At 46.0% G+C, this 26945-nt stretch overlaps 1 protein-coding gene across 2 annotated transcripts in view; it reads right to left on the bottom strand.

Annotated features, from left to right (window-relative positions):
* WDR59 (WD repeat domain 59) overlaps positions 1-26453 on the bottom strand; it is a 47660-nt gene extending 21207 nt beyond the window's left edge. For both annotated transcript variants that reach the window (XM_058813471.1, XM_058813470.1), the window contains exons 1-16: positions 26395-26453; positions 22202-22251; positions 20522-20657; positions 17341-17426; positions 16364-16444; positions 14298-14335; positions 12308-12396; positions 11734-11850; positions 10695-10772; positions 9796-9952; positions 8066-8145; positions 5818-5950; positions 3633-3757; positions 2644-2808; positions 1752-1847; positions 181-337 (exon numbers count right to left, since the gene is read on the bottom strand). In XM_058813471.1, the coding sequence (XP_058669454.1) occupies positions 181-337; positions 1752-1847; positions 2644-2808; positions 3633-3757; positions 5818-5950; positions 8066-8145; positions 9796-9952; positions 10695-10772; positions 11734-11850; positions 12308-12396; positions 14298-14335; positions 16364-16444; positions 17341-17426; positions 20522-20657; positions 22202-22251; positions 26395-26448 (1642 nt within the window). In that variant the 5' untranslated portion in view covers positions 26449-26453. The remainder of the gene's footprint in view (positions 1-180; positions 338-1751; positions 1848-2643; positions 2809-3632; positions 3758-5817; positions 5951-8065; positions 8146-9795; positions 9953-10694; positions 10773-11733; positions 11851-12307; positions 12397-14297; positions 14336-16363; positions 16445-17340; positions 17427-20521; positions 20658-22201; positions 22252-26394) is intronic.
* Between the last annotated feature and the right edge of the window lie 492 nt (positions 26454-26945).

Here is a 26945-nt window from a genome sequence, read left to right as displayed (position 1 = left end):
AAACAGTTGCTAACTAGTCTCACCTCTAAATTTACCACAGTATCACTACTTTAACACCATTCCTTACTCCTTGCATGGCAATGACCAAACCTCATCTTGTTCAGAGGCAAGTGCTCCCCAAGACATCTAAAAGGACCATTCCCTGGGTACCTGTTTGAATGGATCAGTGACAGGGCTGACCTGCACCACAGAACCTGGCTCCAGAGGTCCGTGGAAATGGGATGTTTGAGTCCTGGTAGGAGCCGTAGGCATTGGAGACCCGGGCGAACGTGGGCAAGGGGGGTGTCACGGAGTTGGACAGAGCATAGGGATTGCTGGATGTGCTGTCCTCTTGGTTCTGAAACAGAAAGTACACAAGGTCACACTCCTGCTGCCACAGCAGAGAAATCCAGCCAGAGATCAGACATGGAATGCCAAACAGCCTCACAGAAGCTGCTCATCCTTGGAGCCAGTGCAGACCAAGCTCAGAGCACAGTGGCTGCTTCAGCTGCAGAGGCACTTGCAGGCACATTTGCCTTTGAGGAAAAAGCTGCTCTGGCTGCTTGTCCAGAGACTTCTCTCCCACCATAACCATGTTGAAATGCAGAGCTTAACTTGGAGAGGAACAGGAGGAAACTATACAGAAAATCTGACCTTCAAACTCTGGATATGATGCTCAAGACAGCTAGTTGAGCTGAACACGATACCTCAATGATGCACAAAATCTCCTTGAGTGGGAATGCCACACAACTGTGGGGTGTCAAACACAGGCTGGGAGTCTTCAAGTGAGGAAGGCAGGTAGTGTGAATTACTGGGGTCATCAGGACTATCCACAGGAATTTTGGCAGAAATCTGCATTTATGTGGATAAATAATACTACAACTTCAGTCCAAATGAATTCTTTGAAAGCAGTGGTGCCTCGAGTCATCAGATTTCCATACAACAGAGAAAGTTCCCATTCTTACAATATTACTGCTGCAACCAAGCAGAATAAGCCTTCACATGTAAAAAAAAAACAAAACACCCCAGCCCTTTATTTGTCATGAATAAACAAAACCTCTCAGAAAAGAAACCTGAGGAGAGTCTCCAATCTTTTCCTGAATGCTAAAAACACCCACTCCAGTACACTTCACCCACACAAAGACCTAATACCTGACACTGGGATGCTGAGTAGGTATCACAGATCTCACAGCTAAGAGCAGAGTGTGACTTAGATTTATCTGCAGTATCATCCCTACAAAACCTCAGCAGAAGGCTGCAGAAAAAAACAGATTTTCACAGTTTGGGTTTTTTTTTCAGGGAAGAAAACAAAAACCCTAGAATAGGACTAGAAGGACCTTTGACTTTGAACAGAGAAGGTGAAGACATCTGCCACTGCCTTTGAGACAAGAATGTCTCCATCAACAACCTGAGGCCTCTTACCTTCTCTCACAGATGATAACCCTGCCCTGGCAGTCAGTGAAATACATTCTGAGCTGGGAAGCTCCCATGCACCACTAAGATTCTCCAATCTCCAGTCACTCCTGGTAACCTGGATATCAGAGTTCCCCAAAGCAAACCTTCAGGGCTTCATTAGTGGAAAACAAAAATACATCTAATCATCCACCCAGCTCTCTTCAACATTAACCAGAAGTGCTCACACAAATGTAATGGCCAGTCTCAGGGGTCTATTTACACATCTAACGAGGCCAGACTCTCACTGCAGAGTCAGAAGTGTGGGACATGGGAAAAGACAACAAACTAGGGCAGGGAGCCCACGCAGCTCTCCGTACCACAACAGACTCCAGCCAGGAGACCAGCTGACGCAGGCAAGGCTCCAGGCAGCTCTGGTTCCGCTTCACTTTCTGCAGGGAAGTGTCTTTCAGTATCTGGAATACATACAAGACACGACTTTATTCACAGTTACATCCACACTTTGCCCACATCCTTTTTGTCTGCAGAGCAGCTCAGATGCCAGGAACAGGTCACAGACATCTCCTAACGTCCACTGGAGCCACTGGTGTGCTGTCTGCTCTGAGGAATGGCTGTGTGCTTTGATCAGAGCACTGAGGTTCACCTAGCAGCACACTGAGCCAGGATGTAGGCTTCAATATTACTGCAGTCCATATGTTTTATGCCAGTTTGTGGCAAACTGGATCAGGTTTTTTCAGGAGGAAACCCAAACTGATCCATCAATGTGTTGCTGGGGAAAGGATTTAATTAGCAATAGTATTTGCTACACCAGATGATTAAACACCTGGTCTGAATTAGCAGGGCCTGTGTAAAAAAAATCCCCTCATTTTTAAAGCAGCTTGTGTAGTAGAGCAGTAAGCAACATCCTAGCTCAAAAATAGCATCACTCTGCAGGTGGATGGTTAGCTGGTCATTTTGTCTATTACTGGCTTGAGGGCAACTGCATGAGGAGAAGGATGTTAGGGATCCTCAGGCAATACACATCACATTGGAACACAGCAGCAATGAAGAAGCATTGTTGGTGCTGCAGCCCCAAACACTGGGCTGCAGCACCAAAAAAAACCTCATCCTACGGGCTTCACAATTTACCAGTTCAACATAACCTGTGCTATGTCTTCAGCAAAGTCTGATGTTTAGTTATATCTCAAAAATCCCAACGTCAAGTATCCATCATTTGTAAATTTATAAAGACACTCTCTACTCCTTACACACCTTCAGCAGCTTTGCCTTCATGGAAGCTGTGATGGAGGTTGGGTTGATGAACTGGAAGGATGGTGCAGCATTATTGGGATACTGGACAGGGAACATCACCAGCATCCTGACTCTGTGGTTGCCGCAGTGCACCGACACCGTACAGCTGCGACTCACCGCATCCATCTGTGAGGGAAAAGCAATTGGTCTCTAGTTAGATCTCCCAGGACTTTTACACTTACAGTGGCTTAAATTCATGCTGAGGGACTGATTCCTCTGCACATAAGACGAAGTCATGCTGTTCTCAAGGGCAGGGAACACAGTGACAGCAAAAAGCCCCAGGCAGATGGGGACAGGCTCAGCTCACACCAGCAGACTGACATTCCAGCATCCAGACACTGTGGCCAGCCCAGGTAGCACAACAAAGGGGCTCTGCTCACAACAGCACCCCAGCCCACTTCACTTGGCCATGGAGAGCTCCTGGCCCAGTGCAGCAGGAACAGGCAGTAGAAAACTACATCAGGATCACACCATGAGCAGTGAAACCACAGGGGTGGGGAAAGGAGACAGGCAGCTGCCTCGAGCCTCCCAGCCCAGTCCAGGGATGTGCCTCCAGTTCTCTTCCATGCACAGAGGAGAGTTTGGGGTGCAAGGAAGGGGGCAAAACTGGGGGACAGAGTTCAACAGATGGGATTCAGGACCAGTTAAAATGAGATCAACTGCATGTAAAAAGTCACCTTCCACTCTACAGTCTAGGCAGAGAAGAAAACACCATCCAGCCTTCTCAAGATCAGCCAGTGCACTTACTGTGCTGAAACAGTTTTTTTAAAACCACTGTCTGGGATTATCCTCATTCCTACTACCCCTGGCCAAGAGGATCTTGACAGCCCAGGATAAAACTTGTTTACAGACAGCAGTCACTGCAGCAAAGAAGGTTCCCCTCTAAAGGATCCAATAAGCCAGCCTGCCCACATCCCCTCCCAACAAGCCAGCAAAAGAAAACTCTGTACCTCCACATTGACATTTCGGATCTGCACATTGATCAGTGAAAACTCCTGCTGCAGTGTTTGAGGCAGCCCCAGTTGGTCTGTTTTCTTTCCCACCAGGGGATCATTCAGGAAATCTTCTTTTAAGGCTGAAAGGAAAGATGGAAAATAAGTCGAGACAAGCTATAACAGGCAGAGTATCTCACATGATGTCAGGAGGCAGCCAAGACAGCAGGTTTTCCTCTGCTCTTCTGACAAATGGAGGTATGAGCTTTACCTGGAAAAGACTTGTGAGCTGGACAGTATCAACTGTTGTTTGCAAGCAAGTTTCTGACCCTTCTCTTCAAAAAACCAAAGCTTTTCGCACACAGAGTTCCCAAGAAAGTTACAGAACCTGCCTGTACTTTGTACAGTCCTAAATGGTCCTTCTCTTCTCATATGAGACCCTTTTTCCTCCCTACACAATGCTGCCAGAGTCATGATTGGCTGAATTGGAGCATCTCACTTCAGCAGAAAAGAACTGCAGCCCTAGCAGTCTCCAGGAGGAGCTCTGGTCCTTGGGACTAAAACCTCACCATTCCTGACTTTCAGGGAAAACTTCCAAAGCATAACAATGCTTTGGGAGAGAGCAGGGAGTATTTCTGGTCCTAATAGAAGCTTAATTCATTTGCAGCAGCCATTTGCACTTAATGTTGCAAAGCACTCTAGTGCTTTAACAGCCTTTAAAGACTCATCAAAATACTGTGCCTAACTCTCCAGTTCCAGCACTTTTTAGGAGGACAATAACCCCTGAAGGCCAGAACACATTTAAACAGCCAGGCAAGCACTGCAGGACACAGAGAATTACAATTAAGGTAACAAACTTCACTGACTTTCAGAAGAATTGGTCTCTGCCTGCGGTTGTGCCTTGCTTCTTACTGTGTAGCTCCATAAGGGTGTTTTGCTGTGGCACCATTTCTTAAGAAAGCCAAATATATTTTATTATGATGGTTGCAAGGACAGAAGGGAAGTCCTGATTTTCCAGCTGTCATTCTCACACTTGCAATATCACATTGCACAGACTATTCCCAGCAAAAACAAACAAATGAAAAGAAATTCAAGAAGTTGACCTTTTACAGGCATTCATCTAGGAGTTACTGACTTTGGTGCAGGGACAAATATCTGGTATTACCACTGCCCAATGGGCTGCTGGATTAGGATAGGTAGAATGCTTAGCCAATCATTCTTGTTTGCAATTCTATTACAGCGCTTAGATATATTCCAGAAAAGGGAGCTGAAAAGGAGATTAAAGGAAGATCAGTGGCTCTCAGGGAAGATAATTATTTCTAGCTCAAGATACCACATAGCTTACTGAAAAGCCATCTCTGAGGTTCCCAGTATGGGCAGCGCCCTCCCTTTGTCTTCTCCTCCCATTCCCTTCCAATTAGTTTTTAATCCTCCAAAGCCCCACGTTTGTACAGACTCCTAAAGCTCCTCCATAAGCAGCAGCAAGAGCTGTGCAGCAAAGGCACAGCTGGGGCTCTCTCCTTCACCTGCAGAGCGCTGATCTCTTCAAAAGATCCCCCAAAGTGCTTTACTAATATAACATGGAGGCTTTGTCTGCAGCTGAAATGCAGCCACCCCCAGGGTGAAACATCAACAGTCCACAATAGCTTTTTGGCTAGAAAGAACTGAAATTCCTACCTAGGGATTTGCTAGTGTGTTAATCCTGCAGTTGTGTTATTTGCAGCAAAATCTGCCCTGCTACAGAAAAGCCACATTGATTCCCTTTGGCCATGAGGAAAACCATAACAGTCTGAACCAAAGAAGAAACCACATGGAAACCAGACCCACACAGTGACCACATGGGATGTCTGGATGTGCATCATCAGGGACAGTGCTAACTCTCACTTGTGGAAAAAAAGAGAGATCAGGCAGCCTTACCTTTGGCAACAAGCCACAACTGCAACCTAAAGAGCATGCAATTAAATGAAAATCATGACAAGCAAGAGTTTCATTTTACAGCTAGAATCATTGTGTTAAAAGAGAAAAAACTTGAGAGGACCATCCTGAGGAACCCCCAGTGTTTTTCCTCCTCCCTGATGAGGAATCCATTAACCTTTGAAACAGCAGCAAGTTGTGCTTTGCCTATGTTTTACACCAAGATGTATCTTCCTCCCACCCCAAAGATGCTGGTGTTTGAGGTTCCAGAAGCCATCACTTCTCTCACCTTCCTCATCCCCATGTCCAGAGTTGTGCTGGGGCTCCGTGTCCTGCGGGTGAAGGGTCTTGTCTGGCTCTGGCAGATGAGAAATCCCATCAATGAGGTCCTCAACTCCATCCAGGATATCATTGGCACAGAGCTGAAAAGAACAAACACACCCACGTGCTGCACAACAGAATCCAAATTGTGGGAAGAGCCCCACTAAACAACTCACTGCTCCAGACAGATGGATTTGCAAGGTGGGTCTATCCACGCAGCAGTCATGACTAAGACTGTATTGTTCCTGTGACAAAGACAGGTCATCTTCCACTTTCCATCACCCTCAACCCTGTCACCTCAACAGCCTGGCCAAATCTCCTGCTCACTTAAAAAGCTACTTAATTGATTGGGCCAGTCTAAGAAATAGAAGTTTACCTTTAGTCAAAACTAAAACTGATATTACTTCAATTCCTTGAATTAATTTTTTAAAAACATGTTCAGTTTTTTAGACCAAATTTAATAGTACCACACTTTCTGCACTTGATATTTACACTCCAGAAGGATCTAGAGACCCAGGTGCAGACATGGGGTCCTATTGTTCCAGATCCTGTATCAAAATGAGACTATAAAACCCTGGATTTGAAATTCAGCACAAGAAAACTGGGAAGATGAAGGGAAGAGAAAGGATAATGGTGTGATATAGCAAATTACAGCATTGGTCACCAGCAACATGCCTTCATGTGCATAGTTTGATCCAGACAAAGACAAGGACAAAAGAGTGGGAGCCAGTAGAGGAAAAAATAAAGGCTCTGACATGAATGAACAGTTGATTTAAAGACAGGAAAGAAATCAAATGTTCACAAATATATCAGGTAGGAGAAAAGGGTCATTTTTCAGAGAAAGTTTGTTACAGACCTGCAGGACTCCTGCAGGATCTGTGCTGGGACACATGCTTCTCAACATATTCATTAAAAACCTGGAATAGGAGGTGAATAGTGACATGACCAGGTTTGCTGATGCCACCATGTTTTTCAGGGCAGTAACAAGTGTGGCTGATGGCAAACAATCACAGAAGGACCTTACAGGAGCAACTGTATTAAAATGAAAGACGAACTTTGGCTCAGATAAATATAAAGCAACATACATCGGGAAAAATTTCAAGCTGAAAGTTCAAGCTGAGGGAACAAGATGAAGAAGCAAGACTAAGCTGATGATTTCAGGGAATTATGCCAAACAATTTACAAACCAAACTGAGTACTGAGAATTCTTTGGAAAGAACAAAGCTCAGATCCCCATCCCCAAAGGTATATACTAGAACTGAAAAAGGGTGGTGAAAGGCAAAAGGACAAAGTTCTAGTACAAAGGATAAATTAAATCAAGAACTTTTGACTTGAAAAAGGAGGCAGCTGAGAAGGATATGATGGAGGCCTACAGAATCATCAGTAACACAGAGAATATTGCTCATTTCATCTCAATTGAATGAAATTAGGTGGCAAAATAAACAAATGAGATGGTTTTCCACATAACATGCAGAAAAGCCCTGAAACTCCTTGTTGTTTGATGTTTAAGGTGACAAAAATTTACACAGGTCCAAGAAAAAAAAAAAAAGAACAAGTCTATGGAAGTGACACTCATCAAGCTCTATCAAATACAAAGATGCCAGGCTCAATGAGCCTCTAAGCTGCAAACAGCAGGAGGCTGACAGGGCATTTGAGAGAAACATCACTCCATGTCTGCCTCCTTCTTATCCCCTCCCAAGACATCAGCTGAAGATGTACAGGGCCCACTGTGGCCATATGAACCTATGGTATGAGCCAGCACAGCTATTCTAGTAATTGCATCACAATCTGCTGCAGATCCACTCACACCACCCACCCCAGGCTTAGAGGCAATGGACACAAGGGGAGGTAGAGGAGGGCACAACCTCTACATTTACCTGGCACCTAAACTGTCAAGAAATACAGTCTTGTGGCATTTTAGAGGTAATGCAGGCAGTAACTGCCCTCCACCTTCTCCAAACAAACTTCTGCACTTAATGTTAGACAACAAAGCAGCTTTGCACAGCCACCAAAACTTTTGAGACACAGGCTCAAAAGACCCATCACAGGTCTCCCTGGGGATGTTTCTGGGCTGGAGCTGAAGAGGAAAGTGAAGCAGCAGCTTCTGTGCCTGCAGTTCTATGATACCAGAAAAGTGACTGGGAGTGCAAGGAAGGGGAGGTGAATCCAGCCTGTAAGAAAAGTGTCTATGGTTCAAGAAGCAGAGCTCCACATACCCTCTGTAACTGGGAGTCAATCCGCCACATGCGCAGGGTCTGATCGCGGGACCACGTCACCAGCTGGTAATCCTTGGAGCCTAAAGAGGACAGAAACAATCAGAGACCCCACCAGAAAACAGAGACTATCTCAGCCTTGTGTTCAGTGTAAACAGATTCAAACAAGCCAGCAGGCACATTCATAAGGCACTAAACTGAAAGGCACAGCAAGTCCTTTTTGGGTTCCAGTTGACCCAGGTACATCAGCCTTTGTGCCTCCTCACACCACAGTCACCACACCTCTGAACAGGCTGTGATTTACAAGCCAAAAGCACCAAATATAATGAATGTGACACAACCAGAACCCACAACAATGTTTATTTAAATAGAAGAAATAGTATAGTAAAAATGTTTCTCAACTATAACTGTAAAGTAAAAATATCTTTTAGTTCATCAAATCTGCCTCGAGAGGTAGATGTTTTAAAACATTTCTAAGCAATGAGAAGGTGGTTCTGCCTTTCCTCTTCTTGCTTCTGAAAGAGTTGGATGACGCCAAGTTCAGGTTGTAAGGAAATAGATCTAACCACATACTATCCATCAACAGGCAGAGGTACACAGACCTATTTATGTCCATGTTTAGGTCTTGTGATACAGTTTTAAGTTTCTCTCGTCAAACAGCTGCTATGCTTAAGAATTTGCTGCTGCACAGCTGCTTCCTACACCCCTCTGCTGAGGCACAGGGGCTGTCTAAATACAGCACAACAGACTCTGTGGAAGGAAATTTGTGCTATCTTGGTTGTTTCCACACTGAAGCAGACTTGGAATGTTTGTGTGATTGATTTATGTTGTTTGAGACAAGCAAGAAGTCCAACCCTGGGTATGTATCTATTAAAGCAGCCAAGACAACCAACTGTACCTCAAGCCTGCTTCAATGCTCATGCACAAACTATCTTAGCCTGTGCCTCCAGATCCTAACAGTTCTCCATTGCTTTCCTCCTTTTGAAAGAGGAAAATCAAGTTATGGAGAAGGAGGTGACTTAACTGGTGGGAAAGGGCTGGACCAGCACTTTCACACAGCACTGCAAAGCTGTAGCACAAGTGACACCAAAGTCAGACATGCACATTCTGTCAGTGGCAGCTGAGGGGCTGGAAACAAAGCTATGCTCTGTGTGGTTATGCAACCTCTGGTATGGAATCTCCTATTCTTAGCTGCTTACACTAGAAAATTTAGTCAGGACTGAACTCTAACAGCAGACACTCTATGCCATGTTATTCCTCCCTTGCCTTGCAGCAGACAAGTAAGGTGTGCTTCCTGGGTCTGTGGTCTGGGATGTGCTGGAGCCTGCTGACCCAGGCCATGATATGAGGGGTTAACTGGTTAGCCTGAGTAGGGAAAGGGTGCCTGCACTCATGCACCTATCTAATAATTTGCACAATTTATTCTGAAAGATTTATTTAAAAAGAGACTCCCAGGAGAGTGGAAGCAATGAAAGTCACCACTGACCCACTCAGCATTTGGTAGATTTGCTTTGGTAGCATGGAAACAAGGCAGTGCTTCTGTAAGCACGGTGATAGAACCAGTACAGAACAGCTGTGGTTTGAGGGAGGCAGCGGGGGACAGGAAGGTGGGCAGGAGCTACTTCAAGGTAAGGCAGGAGTCAAGAAGTAACAGCACTGCAATCAGGAGCCACACCCCTGGTTAGCAGACAGCCACAGTGTAGGGAAGAGAGCACATTCAACCCTGAACTCACCTTCTTTCTGCTTCCTCCACTGGAACTCCAGCACCACATCATCATGTCCTACGAAAGTGTGGACAGGCGTGTTCAGGTCAAAGACATTCCAGAGGAGGAGACTGTTTTCCCGACGGAGCTGGGGGACCATCACTGTCACCAGTCCATTGCTGAAAGGCTTAGGGAGAAACACCCTCCCAGTTAGCCAGGGAGAGTTTCCATGCTGCTATTAACATACTCTAATTTTCCCCTATTCCCACCAACACAAATGCAAAGGTTTTAAATGAGCTCAGCACAAAATACAACCAGGCCAAAACCTGGGAAGATACAAGGTAATTGCTGTGCAAAACCACTGTGTTTCAAGGGGTAAGCTGTAGTGCACTGAGATATTCAATGCAGCTTACTTAAGATGAGTAACTTCTTTCTGCTGCTTCCTCACTTTTCATCTGTGAGGCTGGAGGGATTTCACCCCTGACTTTTCACTGGGAATCCTTACTGCAATCTGCCTGGAGCTGCAAGAACTGCTACCTGGGGACTGAGCCCCAGCAGCTCCTCAGGGTCACAATGCTCAGAGGAACATGGAAACCAGTCCCACACCCCTCATTGCTTGGACAGGGAAAAGGGATCAAGATTCAAGGCACAGCACTGGCTTCAGGCCACATTCACATGTCTGGGGATTATGACTGATATGAGGAGCCTTAGCTTCCCTTGGGTGGGTGCTCACTCACTCCTTCTCCTGAATGCCCCCACTGTGGAGGCTGCTGCTCTATGCCTTATAGGCACCAAGAAAGATTTTTAAAAACAACGTAATAATGCCCACAAGTAGAAGTGCTGAGAAACCCTATGGCAGTTCTTTATTTAATGCCTCTTTGTGCATTCTCCTCAGAGCACAAGTGGAACTGGGGGGGTTTCTCACTGACCGTGTATCTTGCCTTCCAGACAGGAACCTGGCAGGGAAGGATGTTGAGGTATTTCCGAGGCTGACGGTAATCCCAGAACTTGAAAAAAACAAAACAAACCAAGTGAAAGGCAAGCAAAGGCAGGAGTCAGCTGGCTATACTTTCAGGCTGTAGTTTTCCATGTGGCTTGCAGATAGAACAGACCAAACAGCATGCCAGGGTGCCCACAGCATCATTAGTAATCCCATTCATTAACAGCAGAGACGGCCCCAAAGGACAAATACCAAGCTATCAGCATCTGGCAGCATCCCTTAGAAAATGAGTGACTTGGGGTCATATTCACAGTGATCATAGCTTGAGTAATTAGAGCAGGGAGACAGGCAGCCTGCTTGGGCTTTCAGAGCTACAAGGTACCCTGCAGGCTGCCAGCCAACGTGCCAGTCCAGGCTGGAGGCAAGCCCACCCTGCTGTTACTGCTAATTTTCTAATGAAGAATCTAACCTTTTGCTTTGCTACACTACACATCAATTGCATTTGCCTCAGAGCTTAGCTCAACGTGAATGAACTCCATTTGGCTGACACACAAAGCACACTATTTCCCCCCAAGTAAAAGGCCCTGCACAGCAGTGCTTGCAGGCAGTCTCTTATTGATAATCCTGCTCAATATGAGTTTGGAAACTCCAGGGGCTGAAGTATGTCTCCCCTCAAGTTACTATAATCAGCTTGAGGCTGGCAACATGCATTTCTGGAAAAAGGCTCTTCTGGCATGTGTGGTCTGTTCCTTTCTGGCAAGCAACAGGCAGAGACAGTTGTTTTCAGCTTCAATACTGCCCTAATCTCCACAGATATGTGGCAAACATATGTGCACCCATTCTTCAGTGACCTCTCTGCCTGTTCTCAGTACAGTCCTGGCTCCACACACCAGGTGGCCAGAAACCAAACAATAAAGATCCAGATCTTGCCAATGGCAAAGCACCTCCCAAAACTTCAGCAGCAGCAGAAGGGGATCTGCTCTACTATCCTTCCTACTCCCCAGCAGGAATTCAAAAACAACACTTACCCTGACAGAGTTGTCCTGGCTGGAAGTGGCCAGTGTATACTCATTGTCAGGATGCCAGTCCAGACCATGGATTTTGGAGAGATGAGCTGCCAAATACTCCACTGCAGTGCTGGGTTTCTGCAAGGAGAGACACTGTCCTTCTCAGCATAGGACACCTGAAAATTGGTCTAGTTCTTTGGCATAAAAAGAGACTTTAACCAGGGCAAGACAGAACAACCACCCCTGCTGGGGAACAGCAAATAGCTCAGCATAAGTAGCTGAAGAAAAAATCCTGTGAAGGTATGGCAAATTCCAGTCACCAAGTGCAGCTCTAACCATACTTTATACTCAGTTCAACAGTTAAGTACTATGAGATCAAAAGGAAAATGGTAATGGGTACAGTCTCTGAGGAAGGAGGTTACCTACATACTCTCTTCAGGCTCTTGGACTCCCAATTCTCTCTAGTTTAAACTGACCCACAAGAGAGCTCTGGGATAAATTAGTACATTTCCTCAGTATTTTTCTGTCACCAGAGGAATATCTGTATTAGGTAGGTGGGAAAATGTACAGACTATTCAAAAATTCCTCAGCTTACCCTTTTGTCCCATATTCGGACATCTCCATCATGGCTTGTTGCTAAACAGTTGGCATTTTTCTTGTTCCATTTCACCTGGGAAGCTCCAGCTGCAGCACAAACAGAGCAAGCCAAAACATGCAATTAAATAGAAAAGAGCAGAGCAGTCCCATTGCCTGGGCCCAGAGCTGCTCTTAGCCCAGGAAAGGCAGTTCAGAGGAAGGATATCCCAGAAGGCCAGCATGAAGGATGGCATGAAAATTATTAACTCCTGGTTCCTCAGTGTATCATTTCTATCCTCAAGACAGCAAAGTGTTCCAGTAGCATGCCTAGAGATCTTTATCACATCTTCTAGCCAGGGGCTGTACCTGATTAGAATACTCATGTCCATTAGCTCCAATGGAGGAACTTCCTCCAGATCAGAAATGAAGGTGCATCATCTCCTTCCCAAATCCCCTCTTTTTTTATTCAAGCTATTTCTGGGTGCTTAGGGCCTGTTTCATCTCCCCACCACCCCCCCAAACTATCAGCTGCTACACAGGCAACTAGTGCTATTGATCTATGATTAAAATACAGGTGTAGGAGAAGTCTGCAGTGCAGGTGACCTTGGGTGGACCAGAAGGTCCATTTGTCAAAATATACCACAGAAGTCAAAGACACCAATGACAGTGTAAAGAAACTGGATGATGGTCTAAATATGACTTATATATGGTATAATGAGGGACTCAGTTAAATCAGATGATAGGTAGTTATTTCTAATAGAAACAATGCACAGCTTCAGTTAATGTGGATTGTTCAGGTATTGTAAGCATAATTCATCTGTTCATCCTTGTTCTGCCATATTTTGAAACCTTTTGAGCTATCAGAAAGGTGAGATCCATGAGAAAACTAAACAGATCTCAGCCTGCTGCTATTCCCCACCTCCACTACCCACCTCCTGCTGCATGGTGAGCAGATTCATCCTGACAACCTGGCAAAAAGCTATTCTGGGGGATAAAAAGCTGCAAATAGACTGCCAGTTGATTGATTTGATCCACTCACTGAAGGGTACACAAATGTCTGGATCAGCATTAAACAGCAGCAGGCACAGGAGGAAGGAAGGAAGCAAGGAAGCTTTCTGGGGAGCAGGCTGCTGGGCTGGCTCAGCTGTGAAACCTCACCCCAGACACCAGAACCGACCACTGCTCCTCTGTGACTCAGTAAGGCTTTCTGCATTTCTGTGACAGAGAGCTTTGCTGGCTGGGAGGGCAATGGGAGCTGCTGCAGATGTACAGCCTAAGGAGATGCAAGCAGCAGAGCATGAGAGTCACACATTGTAAGGATTGCTCCAGTGCTGGGGACAGTAACTCAGGGAAAGGATGTTTTGCTCATCATCTGTGCCCAGTCCCAGCTCCAGCCAGTGAGGACAGACACACAGCACCTGCCAGCTGGTGGTATTGCAGGGGCTGGACACACACCTTGCCAGCAGCCAGGACAAGAGCCTTTCCAGAGAAAGCACAGCCCAAAGACAGCACCTTGTGTGCTCCCTGCATTTTGCAGGTGCCCCAGGGAAGTGGATGCAGCCAACTCCTGTATCCAACCCTCAGTGAATGAGGGGACAGGCTGGCAAAGAGAGCAGCATGGGGTATGGTTTAGTTCCTCATCTGATTCAAACATAAAATGATGTGAAGAAATTACAGAGAGGCAACCCAGGACAAGCAGTGCAGCAAGGTGGTTAAGCAGGGAGGGAGCTCCATGTGGCAATTCACCAATGCTGGGCAGCAAATCCAAGTACCATAACTGCCCTCCATGCCTGGGAACCTCAAGGGGCTCCACATCTCTTCTGAACTCTGCTCCTCTGAAAGGAGTGAACTAGAGCCTCTCAAGCTGCTCCTACAGGGGACAATCACACACGGTGGCACTCCTGCACTTTGCCACACCTGGCCTTGGAGCATGAAGGGAGGGAAGAATAACAGCAGGGACATGCAACAATAATGTTGTTTAATGCCTACATCGCACACATCAGACTTACCAACTGCAGAGAGTGAGACCGTGGGCTTCCTGGTGTCTCTGAAATACAATGTGGCCACTGTCAGTACACACAGCATAGTCCAGCCTTCCCAGAGAGCTCCCTGCTATTCCAGCACTAAGGTAATTCCTGCCTTGGGACCTCATGTACCTTCTGCTTACCAAAATACACCAGCACTAAATGGAATAAAAGTGATCAGCTGGAGGACAACAACCACCCTGGAAGTGTTTAAGGCTAGGCTGGATGGGTCTTGAAGCAACCTGGTCTATTGGAAGGTGTACCTGCACTTAGCAGAGGGATGGAACTAGATTTTTAAGGTCCATTCCAACCCAAACCATTCTATGATCCTGTCTTGCCAGCACCTGCAGCAGGAAGTTTAGGGCAGAGCTAAACTGGATGAGAGGGAGGAGAAACATACACAAAGTGTGGCATTTTGCAATTGGGTAGGCAAGGAAACAGGACTCATGAATTGTTGCTGTGGGAAGCAACAAAACAGCCTTTCCAAGGAGGATTAAAGGAACAAACAGAGCTGTGGAAGCACTCAAAAAAAGCCACTGGTGTGTTCGTGAAGCCTTTGCAGATTCTGATTCAAAGCAGATGGAGTAGTTACTACAGAGCAAAAACTTCATGTCTAGCATATAATAACAAAATTAGTAGAAAATCAGCCCAGCTGTGTGCAGACCAAATTCTGTCTGTCTACAAACCAAATTTTGCAGCGGCAGAAACCAGTGTGGCACCATGACAACTCCTAGCAGCCAGGGCATAGATCAAGGCAATAATTTACTTCCTGGCCTTGCTAGTCAGGATTTCACCTGCTCTTTCATGAAAAGTGACAGTGAAAATAAGGAATAGTATCTTCAGCTTTTTCTGTTTGCTGAAAAGCAGAACACTTTCTGGAATGGACTGCACCCCTCCCTCTAAGAATTTCTGCCAAATCAAAAAGTTGTTTTGTATGAAAAATTAAGTGGGGAATTTCCAGCTGCCCTTACTGCAGGGCTGCCTCCTTAGGGTCTCATTAGAGACAGTCACTTCAGCAGGATGGTAATTTGCTTGAGGCCAGCACCTCAGTGCCACAGCAGGCTCAGAGCCTTTCCCAGCACAAGTGGGATGTGGAGGCTTTCAGAGACTGCCTAAGGAAGCAGTTCTGGGCAAGTGATACAGGCAGACACAGAACAATGGAAGGGCACAATAGAGTTAAAGGAGGAGCTCTGATAACAACCTTCAGACATCTCTATTTTTTCTTCTTGGCATTAAGATAGTATCACAGGAAAACAACCAGCAGTTATTGTATCTCTGTGTCTTTTAATTACACATTAATAATATATTGTCATTCTCAAGCACCATTTAAGCAAGGAGCTAAGTGCCTGTTCATAGGAACTAAGCAAGCCTCTGGGTAGCCTGGTGCAGTGGGGTTATATAATTATCCTCCTATTATAACTGAGCAAGGGAGGCAGAGAGGAACAATGTGATTTGCTGGGGGTCATAAAGAGCTGTACAGCTAGCAAGAGAATCCAGCAGTCCCAGTACCAGCTCCTTGCTTCTCAGGTGTAAAATCTGTGGCTTAAATTTGGACATATAGCTGGAAATATCTGCTACCCTGAAAATACTCATAGGAAACAAGGGAAGGTACAAACAGAAAAACCTTCCTGAATACCATTGTCAGTCTTCCCACCACTGAGGGAGAACCAGCAACAATCAATGAATCAATAGCAGAAATGGCTATAGGATCATGAAATGGTGCTCATTAACTGAGCTAAAAAAAAACCCCAACAGGTTGAGGAATAACCTTGGGCTCCAGAAAGAGTCCCCAAGGAAATATCTGAAGTGGGTAGCTTAAGTTAAGTTAAGTTGTAGCTTAACTGTACCACTCTACTGCCCATCACTGACTCTGAAGTGACTGGAAAATAGGGGAACAGAAGACATCTTGGAGACAATGGGAAATAGCTGAAGCTCCCAGAAGAACAGCTAAAGAGCAGCTCCCATCAGGGTGTGCTTTGCCCTGCAAGCTGATAATTACAGAAAAGAGTCCCAGTGATTTTCCCAAAATGCAGAAGCATACTGATTCTTACTTGATGTCCCAGATGTAGATGTACGTGTCCACTGAACTGGTGACCAGTAAGTCTGGCTCAAACACTGCCCAGTCCAGGTCACTGCAAATGCAAAATCATAGATCAGTAAAGAAAACACACAGATGCTGCATCAACTTTTCACAAGCTGCCAGTACATTCTCCAACAAATTCACAGCAACTCCATGACATCTACTGAAACTTTTAAAGTAAAAAGCAAGATCTTAATAATTTCTCTAAGTAAATTCCAAGAAGCAATGAAATGCTTCTAAGTAAATTCCAGTGAAGCATCCTCCTAGTCCTGAACTTTACAGCTACTGTGTGTGTGCTCTTTCCCCTCCAGGCAAAGGGACACTGTCTCAAAGAGTTCTCAGTAACCACAGATCCTTGGCATCAACCCCTCACTCTGGGATGCCTCCCTGCTGGAACACCAAGTGCACCTGGGACACAAACAGCCTCCAGCCAGCCCAAACAACTGTTATTTCAAGGGCTGCAAATATTTCCCACAGTCAGAAGCTTGAGTAAAAGCAGTCCCTCAACTGCATTTCCAACCCAGCATTGAAATGTGACCTTAAAACAAGAGGCAAAAATCTCCCCTGCACCACTGTAACATTCTCTGAACTTGGTCTTTGGGATTACCTGCCTTAATTAAGCTGCTATCACACAGAAACACAGCTGGGATTCAATTTAATAAACATGCTGCTTCCCAGATGATGGCTGCTGCTCTTTACAAGGACAGCAGCCTAAGGCAATGACATTGGAGCCATCAAGGGCTAAGTTGGTAAATTGGGGGAGCCATGAGAGGGTGAGCCACTTCACACATGACATCATCACCAAATGGAAAGGCACTCCAGTCCAGAGAAGTGAGCAAAAACAGGCTCAGAGCAGAGCCTGAGTGAGGCCAGGACCAAAACATTCAGCTTCTATGAAATGATGCATTATTTTCTACTCAGCAACCCACAGCACTTTTTGTTCTTCACCTGATCACACGTGTGTGTCCTTGCAGAGATGTGCAAACTTCCCCATTGCCTTCCTTCCACTTATACAGGTCAACACGCTGATTGCTCTGCAATTAGAGGGAAGAAAGGAGAGACAGTCTCAGGCCAACAAGGTAGGACATGGATCTGGCTGTTAGGACCAGGTTCCCTTCACTTTGAAGAACCTCAGTTAACAATGAGTCATGCTGTGAATTAGCAAAGTCCTTGCCCAAAGCAGGAGAGCAAAGATGAAATACAGGCTGCAAGGACTTTCAAAAGCTTATACTTTAATTACACCCACTTAAAATTTGAGATAAACTAGAAAGGGAGAAAAAATCCCACATTGCAAAATCTTTCCATTAAATTGTGTTCTCAGAATCTTTATTTCCTAACAACATGCTGTAACTGCAGGCAACAGGCAGACAAATTCTCTCTGCAGGAATACCCTGCCAGTCTGTTACATTCACAAGTGGAGGTTTTGGTGAGGGGGATGATGGATTACCACTGGTCGTCCTCAGCTCCCTTCTGGGATAAGCAGGGCCATTGCCAAACACAAACAATACAGTATGAAGTCTAATGGCTTCAAGGACACCTCCTCAAGGGTACTCCCCCAGTCAGTGCCAGCCCAGGAGAAAAGCTTTAAGTGTTTATCACTAGCTGTAAAAAAACAACAGCAAACCAGAGGTATCAATGACAACAATACTCAGGGCTCCTTCACTCATTGCAGGAATGAATCCTTGCCCAAAATGCAGCCACATGCAAAGTTACTTGAAACTAGTTATTGTGCTGTAAATTCATGCTCTGTCTCAATCAAGGTTCACTTCAGGCCAAGCCAAGTCTAATCTTTCTGGGGCTGGAATTGCCTTTGTGGGTGCATACAGAGTGCCAAGCATAGTGGATCATGACTGGAAATTTATGCAGATTTTGCAAAATCTGAAAGAGTATGACCTTAAAATGTTATTTTCATTAGCCTCCTGTTTTCAGACTTTTAGGTAGATGAGGGAAAAGATAAGAGACTTCATAGAAACACATAGTTGTTGAGGTTGGAAAAGACCTCTAAAATCACTGAGTCCAACTGTTATTTACAATTTTTGTGGCAGTTTTTTTTATGGTGGTGGATTTTCTTCCTACCCCAAAGCTGCTCCATGTGAATTTCAACTTGCAGATAGATAAAACATTACAGCTTTCTTTGAAATGAAAGGTCTCATTCCAGCTCAGCAATAATATATGACATTTCTCTAACTGTTCACAGCAGGGCTGCACAAGAGCTTAGGGCAAGAAAAAACTCTTTGCATGTTTCTCACTGACAGAAGTATTTAAGGGGTAGAGTGAAATTACCCAATGGGATTTACCCAGTACTCCAGAGACAAGACACAAGATAATGATCACCAGAGAGACTGCTCCTCCCAACAGGAGCATTTTCTAAAAAACTGATTTTCTTAAGTATCAGTAATCACTTTCAACAATTTAATCACTCCCTTGTTCAAGAATCTGTGGCCACACAAAAGGAAAAACAAGGATAGAGGATTGAAAGCAACACCACTCCTGAAACAACACCTTAGGAGTCCCCAAAAACATGCCTGAGCCAGGGGGCAGACACAGCCAAGCACAGCAAAAGAACTTGCTCCAGCTCTTCTGGAAAGAAGCTAAACACAAGGACAAATTCCCCTCTGCCTGTACCACCTCCTATTAACAGAACTGCAAACCAGATGATGCTGCTGGCAAACAGGATGGCAGCCTTTTACATCCCTTTTCCATCCACAGGGATGCAGAAGGATAAGACCCTTGGGCTGTTTATCACAGTGAAATGGCTTGAAAGGTGGTATTTTTGACCCAAACTGAAAAAGCTGCCTGATCTCATTCTTGGGGATTTTTCAACCAGTGTGTCTCAGCAACTATGTTCAAATCCCCAGAGCACCACAGCATCTTTTTTTATAAACAGAAACAGCAAGGTTTGATGCCAGCTATACTTGGGTTCAGTCTGAACAAGATGGTTCCTGTACCCACTCAGAGCAGCAAGAGGCAGGAGTGCTCAGATGAGCACAGCTCTCCTTTGCAGCAGGGTCCTGCTCAGGTCAGCATGAACTCATCACTGCATATTGTCTTCAGAGTGTTTGAAAAGAAGCTTTCCTGCTCCACTTGTGACCTGCCCAGTGCATTTCCTTACTTGGTTTGGGTTTCCACAGGCTGCACCCAGAAGTGGCACTGAACTAACTCTTTTACTAACTCTCTGCTCAGAAGAAGAGTGCTGCTGAAGGCACTTTTGAGACATCAGCCACGTGCCAGAGCTGGAAAGAGGCTGGGGAATGTCAAAGAGCAAACAGCCAGAGGCTCCCAGCTGACAGCACCAGTCCACTTTTAAAACTGCCTTTAATTAAAAATATAGCAAATCCAGGAACAAAAATTCTAAGAAATCACCTTCAACTAAGTGTTTTCTCAAAAGAATAGACAGAGAGATTTCTCCATCCCTAGCTAGTCCAGGACTCTCAGGCTGTAAAAGCAGACAACACTGCAGAAAAGGCAGCTCACCCTGGAAACAGTCTGCATCTGGCTGGGGCCAATGGCCACGGTGCAGTGGGTGATGGCTGAGATTTCCATCAGCAGAGCTCAGGGCCCTGGGTGAACAAGCTGCAGAGCACGACAGACCAAGCACAGCAGAGCTGAAAACTGCACTCAAGTCTCACGCAGCCATTACTGCGTCTTCAGCCCAACCCACTGCCTCATGAACTCCTCACTGATACAGTCTATGCCCAGCTGCAAACCCCAAGCTACAAGCCAGTATTGACCTGTGCTATTTACAGACTGCCTGGTGCACCACAGCCGAGCAGCAAGGCAGGGAGGTGAAAACAAAACAGCACAGAGCAAGAAATTCAAGAAGTGCACAAATCTCAGACTGGAAATCAGAAAAAAAGATAATTTCCCTCCAGAAAAGAACCATTTGGATGCTTGATTTATTTGGCAAAGTAAGCAAAGCCAGATGCAACCCTGACTGCCCAATAACTGAGAGCCATTCAGCTGAACACCTCTCTGGCAGTAAATCAGAATGAGGCCTTGATCTTGCAATGTGACTTGCAGAAGCATGTCTGTGCCAGCTTCACACAGCCTTCCAGCTCTGCAGAGGCTCCCCCATGAGAGAAAGACCAGGGAAGAAGATGAGTTACAGCTTTTAAACGAGTGAACTTACAGAAGCTGCAAAGTAGTAGGCGTAGCTGTCGTGGGGGTTCCACTGCACGGCGCCGATGTCCCACTTGCTCTGCCGGGAGATTTTCCGGTGACCCTCGTTGGGAGCATCCAGGTTGACAATGTAGAGGAAACGGCGGCTGCAAGACACAGACACAAAGGGGCTGCACCTCACAGGGCTGATCTCAAAACCCCAAGATCACATGGAGCTCACAGCCTTGTGTTCAGAGGCACAAGACCCAAAAGAAGAGAAGCATTTCATGAGACAAGTGAAAACACTATTTCTGAAAATGTGACATTTGACTACATACTTCAAAATTTACTTAAAAAAAACACACTGAAAGTAAACAGGATCTGCAAATGTAATAGATAGCTCACACCACAGAAAAGCCCAGATAAGTTGGATACAAGAAGTGCTGGAAAATGGTGCAAACACATTCAAACAGGCTTTGCAGGCCTAACGTTGCTGCAGCAGCAAAGCCTAAGTGGCACAGTCCCAGGAGTGCAATGCAACAGCTTCAGCCTGGATAGGTTGCTCTGAGCAAGAGTTAATGAGCCTTGACAAAGATGATTCTACGTGGGTGCTTCTTTCCACACCAGTCTGAGGGCTTGGTTCCACCAACAGTACAAAAACACCTGCACAGAGCTCATGCTCAGCTGCAGCAGCTTTTTAACGTGGGTGGACACAGTCCTGCACAGATTTGGTTCCATTACTTACCTGAGCTAACTCTATATGCAGCAGAAATAATTCTGCATGATAGCAAACCTGAGCTCATACATCTTGCTGGATGTGGCCAATTCCCCACTAAGCAAGGTGAGATTCATCTTACAAGCAAGAGAAACTGCCCAGAAACAACTGTGAGCCAGCTGAACCCTATGGAGGACCAGCATCAAAACATAATGAACCCTTACATAATTACCCACATGAGCATCATCTCTCAGCTGCAAAGTGACCACAGAGCTGCTCTGAGCACTGGCCATTCCTCCTGTTATTCCTGTACAGCACTGCCAGACTAAGGGTTTACATGGAAGCAAGCACTGCTTTGAGCTGTACCAAAGGACTTGGTTCCTTGAAGGCTGACCAAAGATCAGCTATACTCACATGATTCTGAAATGAACATCCTAATTGGTGTGGCAATTGTGTCACTGACAGGGGGACAGGAATAGATTTTAGTACTGAAAAGCAGGAGCTGGAAAGGCACTGCTGAGCTGGTTGAAGACGTGCTCTGGAGGAGGATACATAAGACCAAGCTCTCCTGGAAGCTTGGGCAACTTGGAAGTCTGTGGCACCTACTGTTTGTATCATCCCACAATGAACCAGCAGAGAAGCAGGTCAGAGAGCCACGTGGGAATATCTGAGGCAAATTTTGGTAGAAAATAATCTAATCTGTATTTCAAGACAATCCAAACAGTACTTCATGATGCTCCATCTCCCATATGAGGATTTGGAAAGGAATTTACCAGGAAAGCCACATCAGTATTTTACTGTGCTCTTGTTGCTGTCTCTCCAGTCTGAATCCCATCGGGAACATGACCCAGAATCAGTTTCATTAAGCCTTGAACAGAATTCAGCTGCACCTTTCTAAAACAATCCATCAACCCTCCAGCTGAGGTCAGCCTGAAGATTGCTGGTCTGGCTTGTGGAAATGATTGTCACACTTCCAACAGGGACTGTCACACTCACCCTGAGAGAACTGCGCGCTGTCCCAGGCAATCCACTGACATCGCAGTCGCCTGTTAAAGACAAACACAGAACAAAATTAAATAATACCTGTCAGGTCAGCTGCTCAGTCAAACTTAGGGCTTTAGGGAGGAGTTCAGGAAAGTAACATCCCCTTAAAGTAGCAGAGAGGGGCAAGGGTGTAGTGGCTGATTTGGGATGCAGGACAGCACACGGGAACATCTTCGTTAGCATAAAGTGAAAACAAAACCTGGCAGACAACATTATGAGCATTAAGACCTTGCTCCCTTCTTCCTGCTCTGGCAATCACAGCTGCAGCCTTTCAATCAGCAATCTCTAATAATCTGTATTAATCAGCCTCTGCTCCTGCTCAGGAACTTTCTGAGTCTCTCTCTTTCATTGCAGGGATCCATTTAATTATATATGTACTGAGAGATAGAAGTGCAACCATTTGTGTGTTCAAAAATGAGAGATGGCCAAGAGGCATCAGAATTTACTTGGCATTGCTTGTAAAGAAGGCTATGAAATAACTTAAAGGCCATTAGAAAAAAAATAAAAAAAGGAGGACTGTTTGCATATTGTCTCCCCCTCTTTCTGTGCAGAATGAACTGGCTGATCATCTTGTTTAAATGCCAAGAGAATAAAGGAAAATTTTACTTGGAAAGCTGAACAGTTCCACCCATAAACAAAGATACGACTTCAATAGAGTTTTGAGCATTCACAGCACAAAAATCAGAATATGCCCCACATTCTTCACACTAGCTGCTGTCATCTTCAAAGCTGCCTCTCTGAGGGCTCAGGATGTATCTCCTGCTGCTGTTCAGGACTTTAAGTGCTCCCAGCATGGATGTAACAAGACTTCAGGATGTCCCACAGTTACTACTTACAAGCATCACTAAAACCTGACAGACAACACAGAAATCCCACTCCATATCAGTCAGATCTGACAGTAGAATATCCATCACAAATTCTGAGCTGCTTCAGCCAGGGCCCATCCCCTCCTTGCAAAAACCCCAAGTGAGGGAAAAGCAGCATTACAGACCCATTCTTCTCTAGAGACCACATGGCAAACAGCTACAGCTGCCTGCAGAGTTTCAGCAGGAGCTCATGGTAAACCAAACCCCTTTTACCACTTTTACTGTTCTAGGAACAACTCCCCTTCTTCACTTATTCCTAGGCAGCAAATCCAATCTTCTGACAAGGTTTCCCTAATGCTGTAAATAAACAGCTAGTTTTAAGATCTCTACATGATAAGGAAACAATTCCAGCTTTCTAGACTCCACAGCACCTTGCAAAACACAGAACAAAACCTGCAAAAAAGTAGGTTACTGAATCTATATAAAAAAGCAACAAGCAAACAAACAAATCAAATCAACAGGAGAAAGATCTTTTCCCAGATGGTTCACATTTTTCTTCTGATAAATTAAAATGAGGATCACTAAAGCCCCTACAGTAATCAGAGCTTTCTCATGTGATGAAGAGCTAGTCAGGAGTCATATTTCATACAGTTGGAGCCATCTTTCCCCAAGACAGAAAAAAAAAAATGTCAATTTCAAATGATTGCAATTTCATATACAAGTTTATTTTTCCTATTTGCCTATTTTTTGGCACTAGGATCTCCTTAAGTCCTTACAAATTGTTTTCAATAATGAACACTGGTAAACTGCTTTTTTCCAGGCACCAAGCATCATAGAATGAAATGAACAATCAGAATGATGTAAAAAGTTTCACATGTCAGGCTGCTACTCTGATGGGTCACAAATTAAGTTGTTTTACAGCAACAAACAGCTCCCTATGATATAAGAGCCTTATCTAGGGAAAGGAAAATAAAAAACAAACTGTTGTCATTTAACAGTGATACATCAGTCTTCACAGCACAACCTTCCAGAAGGGGGATTTGAAACTGAACAAACCAACCTGAAAGCAGTTTTTATCCCAAAACAACACTGTGGATAGCTAGAACTGCTGTTCATGAACAACAACAACATGAATAAGCACAGCAGGAGCACTGCACATTTGAGAATTTGCTCTAAACCCACAGCCCAGGCAACATCTCAGCCTTCAAGCATCTACTATGGCATTGCATTGATTTCTGCTAGGCCAGCCAAAGAAAGCTCCTTTTTATGTCTGAACTTTCATTAGTTTCCCAATTACCTTCATTCCCTCCACCTGAGAGACAACACACCAACCCAATTTGCCATGGCTATGCTGTTTTTCAAAAGCTGCAAACCCTTAACAAGCAATTCCAGTTCCCTGCCTACCTAACCTCCCATCCACACACTGAGTTGCTACAAATGGTTCCATTTCAGAACTGGGTGAGTTTTGCTCTCCTTTTGATAGTGCCAACAGCCCAAGAAGAGCCTGTGGCTCCTGTTTAAATCAGAAGAGTACACAGACTGCCACCTCTGTCAGCTTGGACAGAAAAATGACACTTGTAGGTAACATAGGCCCCAAAACACACAGTGATTTTCTGATGTGTTACAGTTGGGGTGCTGCAGCTTTCTCATGACACACTCCAGCACACTGAACAAAGACAACTGCAGGGCTTGCAGAGGTGTACTGGCTATAAATGTCACAGCTGCCCACTCTTTTCATTCTTGTTTCCATTTGGGTTGTTTTTAAGGTAGAGATTTTGGAGATAGTGTGGCCTACATGCAGAGCTCAAGACTGGTGCTGGATGATTTCAGCCAAGGTACTCCAATTTCTCAAGCTCAGGTTTCCCACCTGCAAAAACGTTCCTGCAGACTCCTAAAAAAAAAGCTCAGACACAAATATATAAACGAGTTTAGCCTGAAGCAGCAGTCTGGCAGCTCTCTGGTTTCATGTGGGACAGCAGGCAGGTCAGAACAGCTCCAGGAAGATCATACCAGAGCAAAGCCAAGTGACTGAAAGCCCCATGTTCACCCTGCCAAGGTTTGTGCCAGAGCAGGAGTGACACTGAAACCAACTGCTGCAGCTTGGGGTGGCAACACCTGTCCCTCCTGCTCCCACACACCAGACATTATGAGTAAGCAATAAAGTCATGAGGCCTCCTCTCTCCTGAGCCAGATGCAACATGAATCTGTGATGGAGGAAGATGCACCCTCAGATCTCATTCCTGGCTTCCTGAGGGCAAATCCTCAGTAGCAGATGAGGCTGCTTTAACATTTCTGGGAGGAAAACTAATACAGAGCTTTTGAGGTACAAAAGTGAAAAGCTTTGTGAGCTTACAGGGGGTAAGCTGGGTGCAGCAGAAAGGATTCAGTGCTTCTGTTTGCAATGGTGAAGGCAGAGCCCTTACTGCTCCAGCACAAGAGGACAAACGAGACGAGAACTTCCAGAACTTTTGTAATTTTTCTGGGTTTCTTGCTGAAGTATCTCATAGTTCACCCATTGTATCTAGCTTTGTTAAGCTATTGCCAACACCTTAAACCTCCACATTTCTTAGAACAGAATCATAGAATTTTAGAATGGCTTGGGCTGGAAGGAACCTGAAGATCATTTTGTTCCAAATCCCTTTCATGGGCAGGGACATCTTCACTAGGTTGCTCAAAGCCCTGTCCAACCTAGCCATGAACACTTCCAAGGATATAACAACAACTTCTACAACACCACGTGAACAAACAAACTCTGAGCCGAGCTCTGCTATCACCATCAGCTTCAAAAACAAAAGCTGACCTTTTTGCTATTCACAAAAAAATATAAGCCACTTTTTATTTTAATCAAGCGACACCCAGCAATTTATTTGGCAGTGAGACAGTAGTTGTAACAGTCTCCGTGAAAAGTGACAGAGCCAAGGAATGGTTTGGGTTGGAAGAGACCTTAAAGCCCCTCTCTTTCCAGCCCCCCGCCATGTGCAGGCATCTTTCACTAGACCAGACTGCCCAGGGCCCCATCCACGCCGGCCCTGAGCTCCTCCAGTAAAAGGAAATGAGCAAAGACGTGTGGGAAGTGGCGATATCGTATGTTAGGCCTAAAAATGTATTAAAAAAAAATACAAGACCTAATTAAGATTAGAAATTAAGCGCCCCGTGAATTAAGGCGCTATCTCCGCGCAAACGACTGCAGACCGCCTCAGCCCCGGCCATCGCCGCCGAAAGGCCCCGCGGGGCCGCCGAGCCCTCCCGGGCCGGGACCTCCCCCCGCTCCGCTCGTCACGGGCCGGCCGGGGGCTGCCCCCGCGGCGCGGTGATGCGGCAGCCCCCGGGCCCCCCGACCTGGGCGTCTCGGAACTCCACCACCACATTCTCGCTGCTCCAGCGCGCCGCCATCTTGGGCCGCCTCGGCGGAGCCTGCGCAGCGCCTGCGCACTATGGGGCACCGTGCGGAGACTGCTGGGATATGTAGTCCCATCGTTCCCCACCCCCCACCCGCCCCCGGCCCGATGCACCGGGGCAGCGAGTCCCGTGGAGTCGGTGGGGGTGAGGGTCCTACGGCCCGAGGGGGGGGGTTCCTGTGCGGTCCCGGCCTCTCCGGAGCGGCTCTGGCCGCAGAGGCCCGAGGGTGGTCGCAGCCCCGCTACAGAGCAAGATGTGTGCGTGGTGTGGGTCGCGGGTTGTGTTCCGAGGGGCAGCGCCCGCTCGTCGGTGCGGCGGCGGCTCCGCGTCCCGCGGCGGCGGCGAGCGCAGCGCCGGGCGGCGGCGGTGCAGGGGTTAAGGGCGGCGGGCCGGGGGGGCCGGGGGCGGGAGCATGCGTGTTGCCGGCCGCTATTGTCTCCGGCGCGGCGCCCAGCACCAGGCGGCGGCCGCAGCGAGGCCGTGCCCGGCGC

The sequence above is a fragment of the Ammospiza caudacuta genome, chromosome 13, assembly GCF_027887145.1.
Source record: "Ammospiza caudacuta isolate bAmmCau1 chromosome 13, bAmmCau1.pri, whole genome shotgun sequence".
In the NCBI taxonomy this organism is placed as follows: domain Eukaryota; kingdom Metazoa; phylum Chordata; class Aves; order Passeriformes; family Passerellidae; genus Ammospiza; species Ammospiza caudacuta.
Note: the sequence above shows the minus strand (reverse complement) of the source record. Positions and strands in the feature narration are given on the sequence as shown.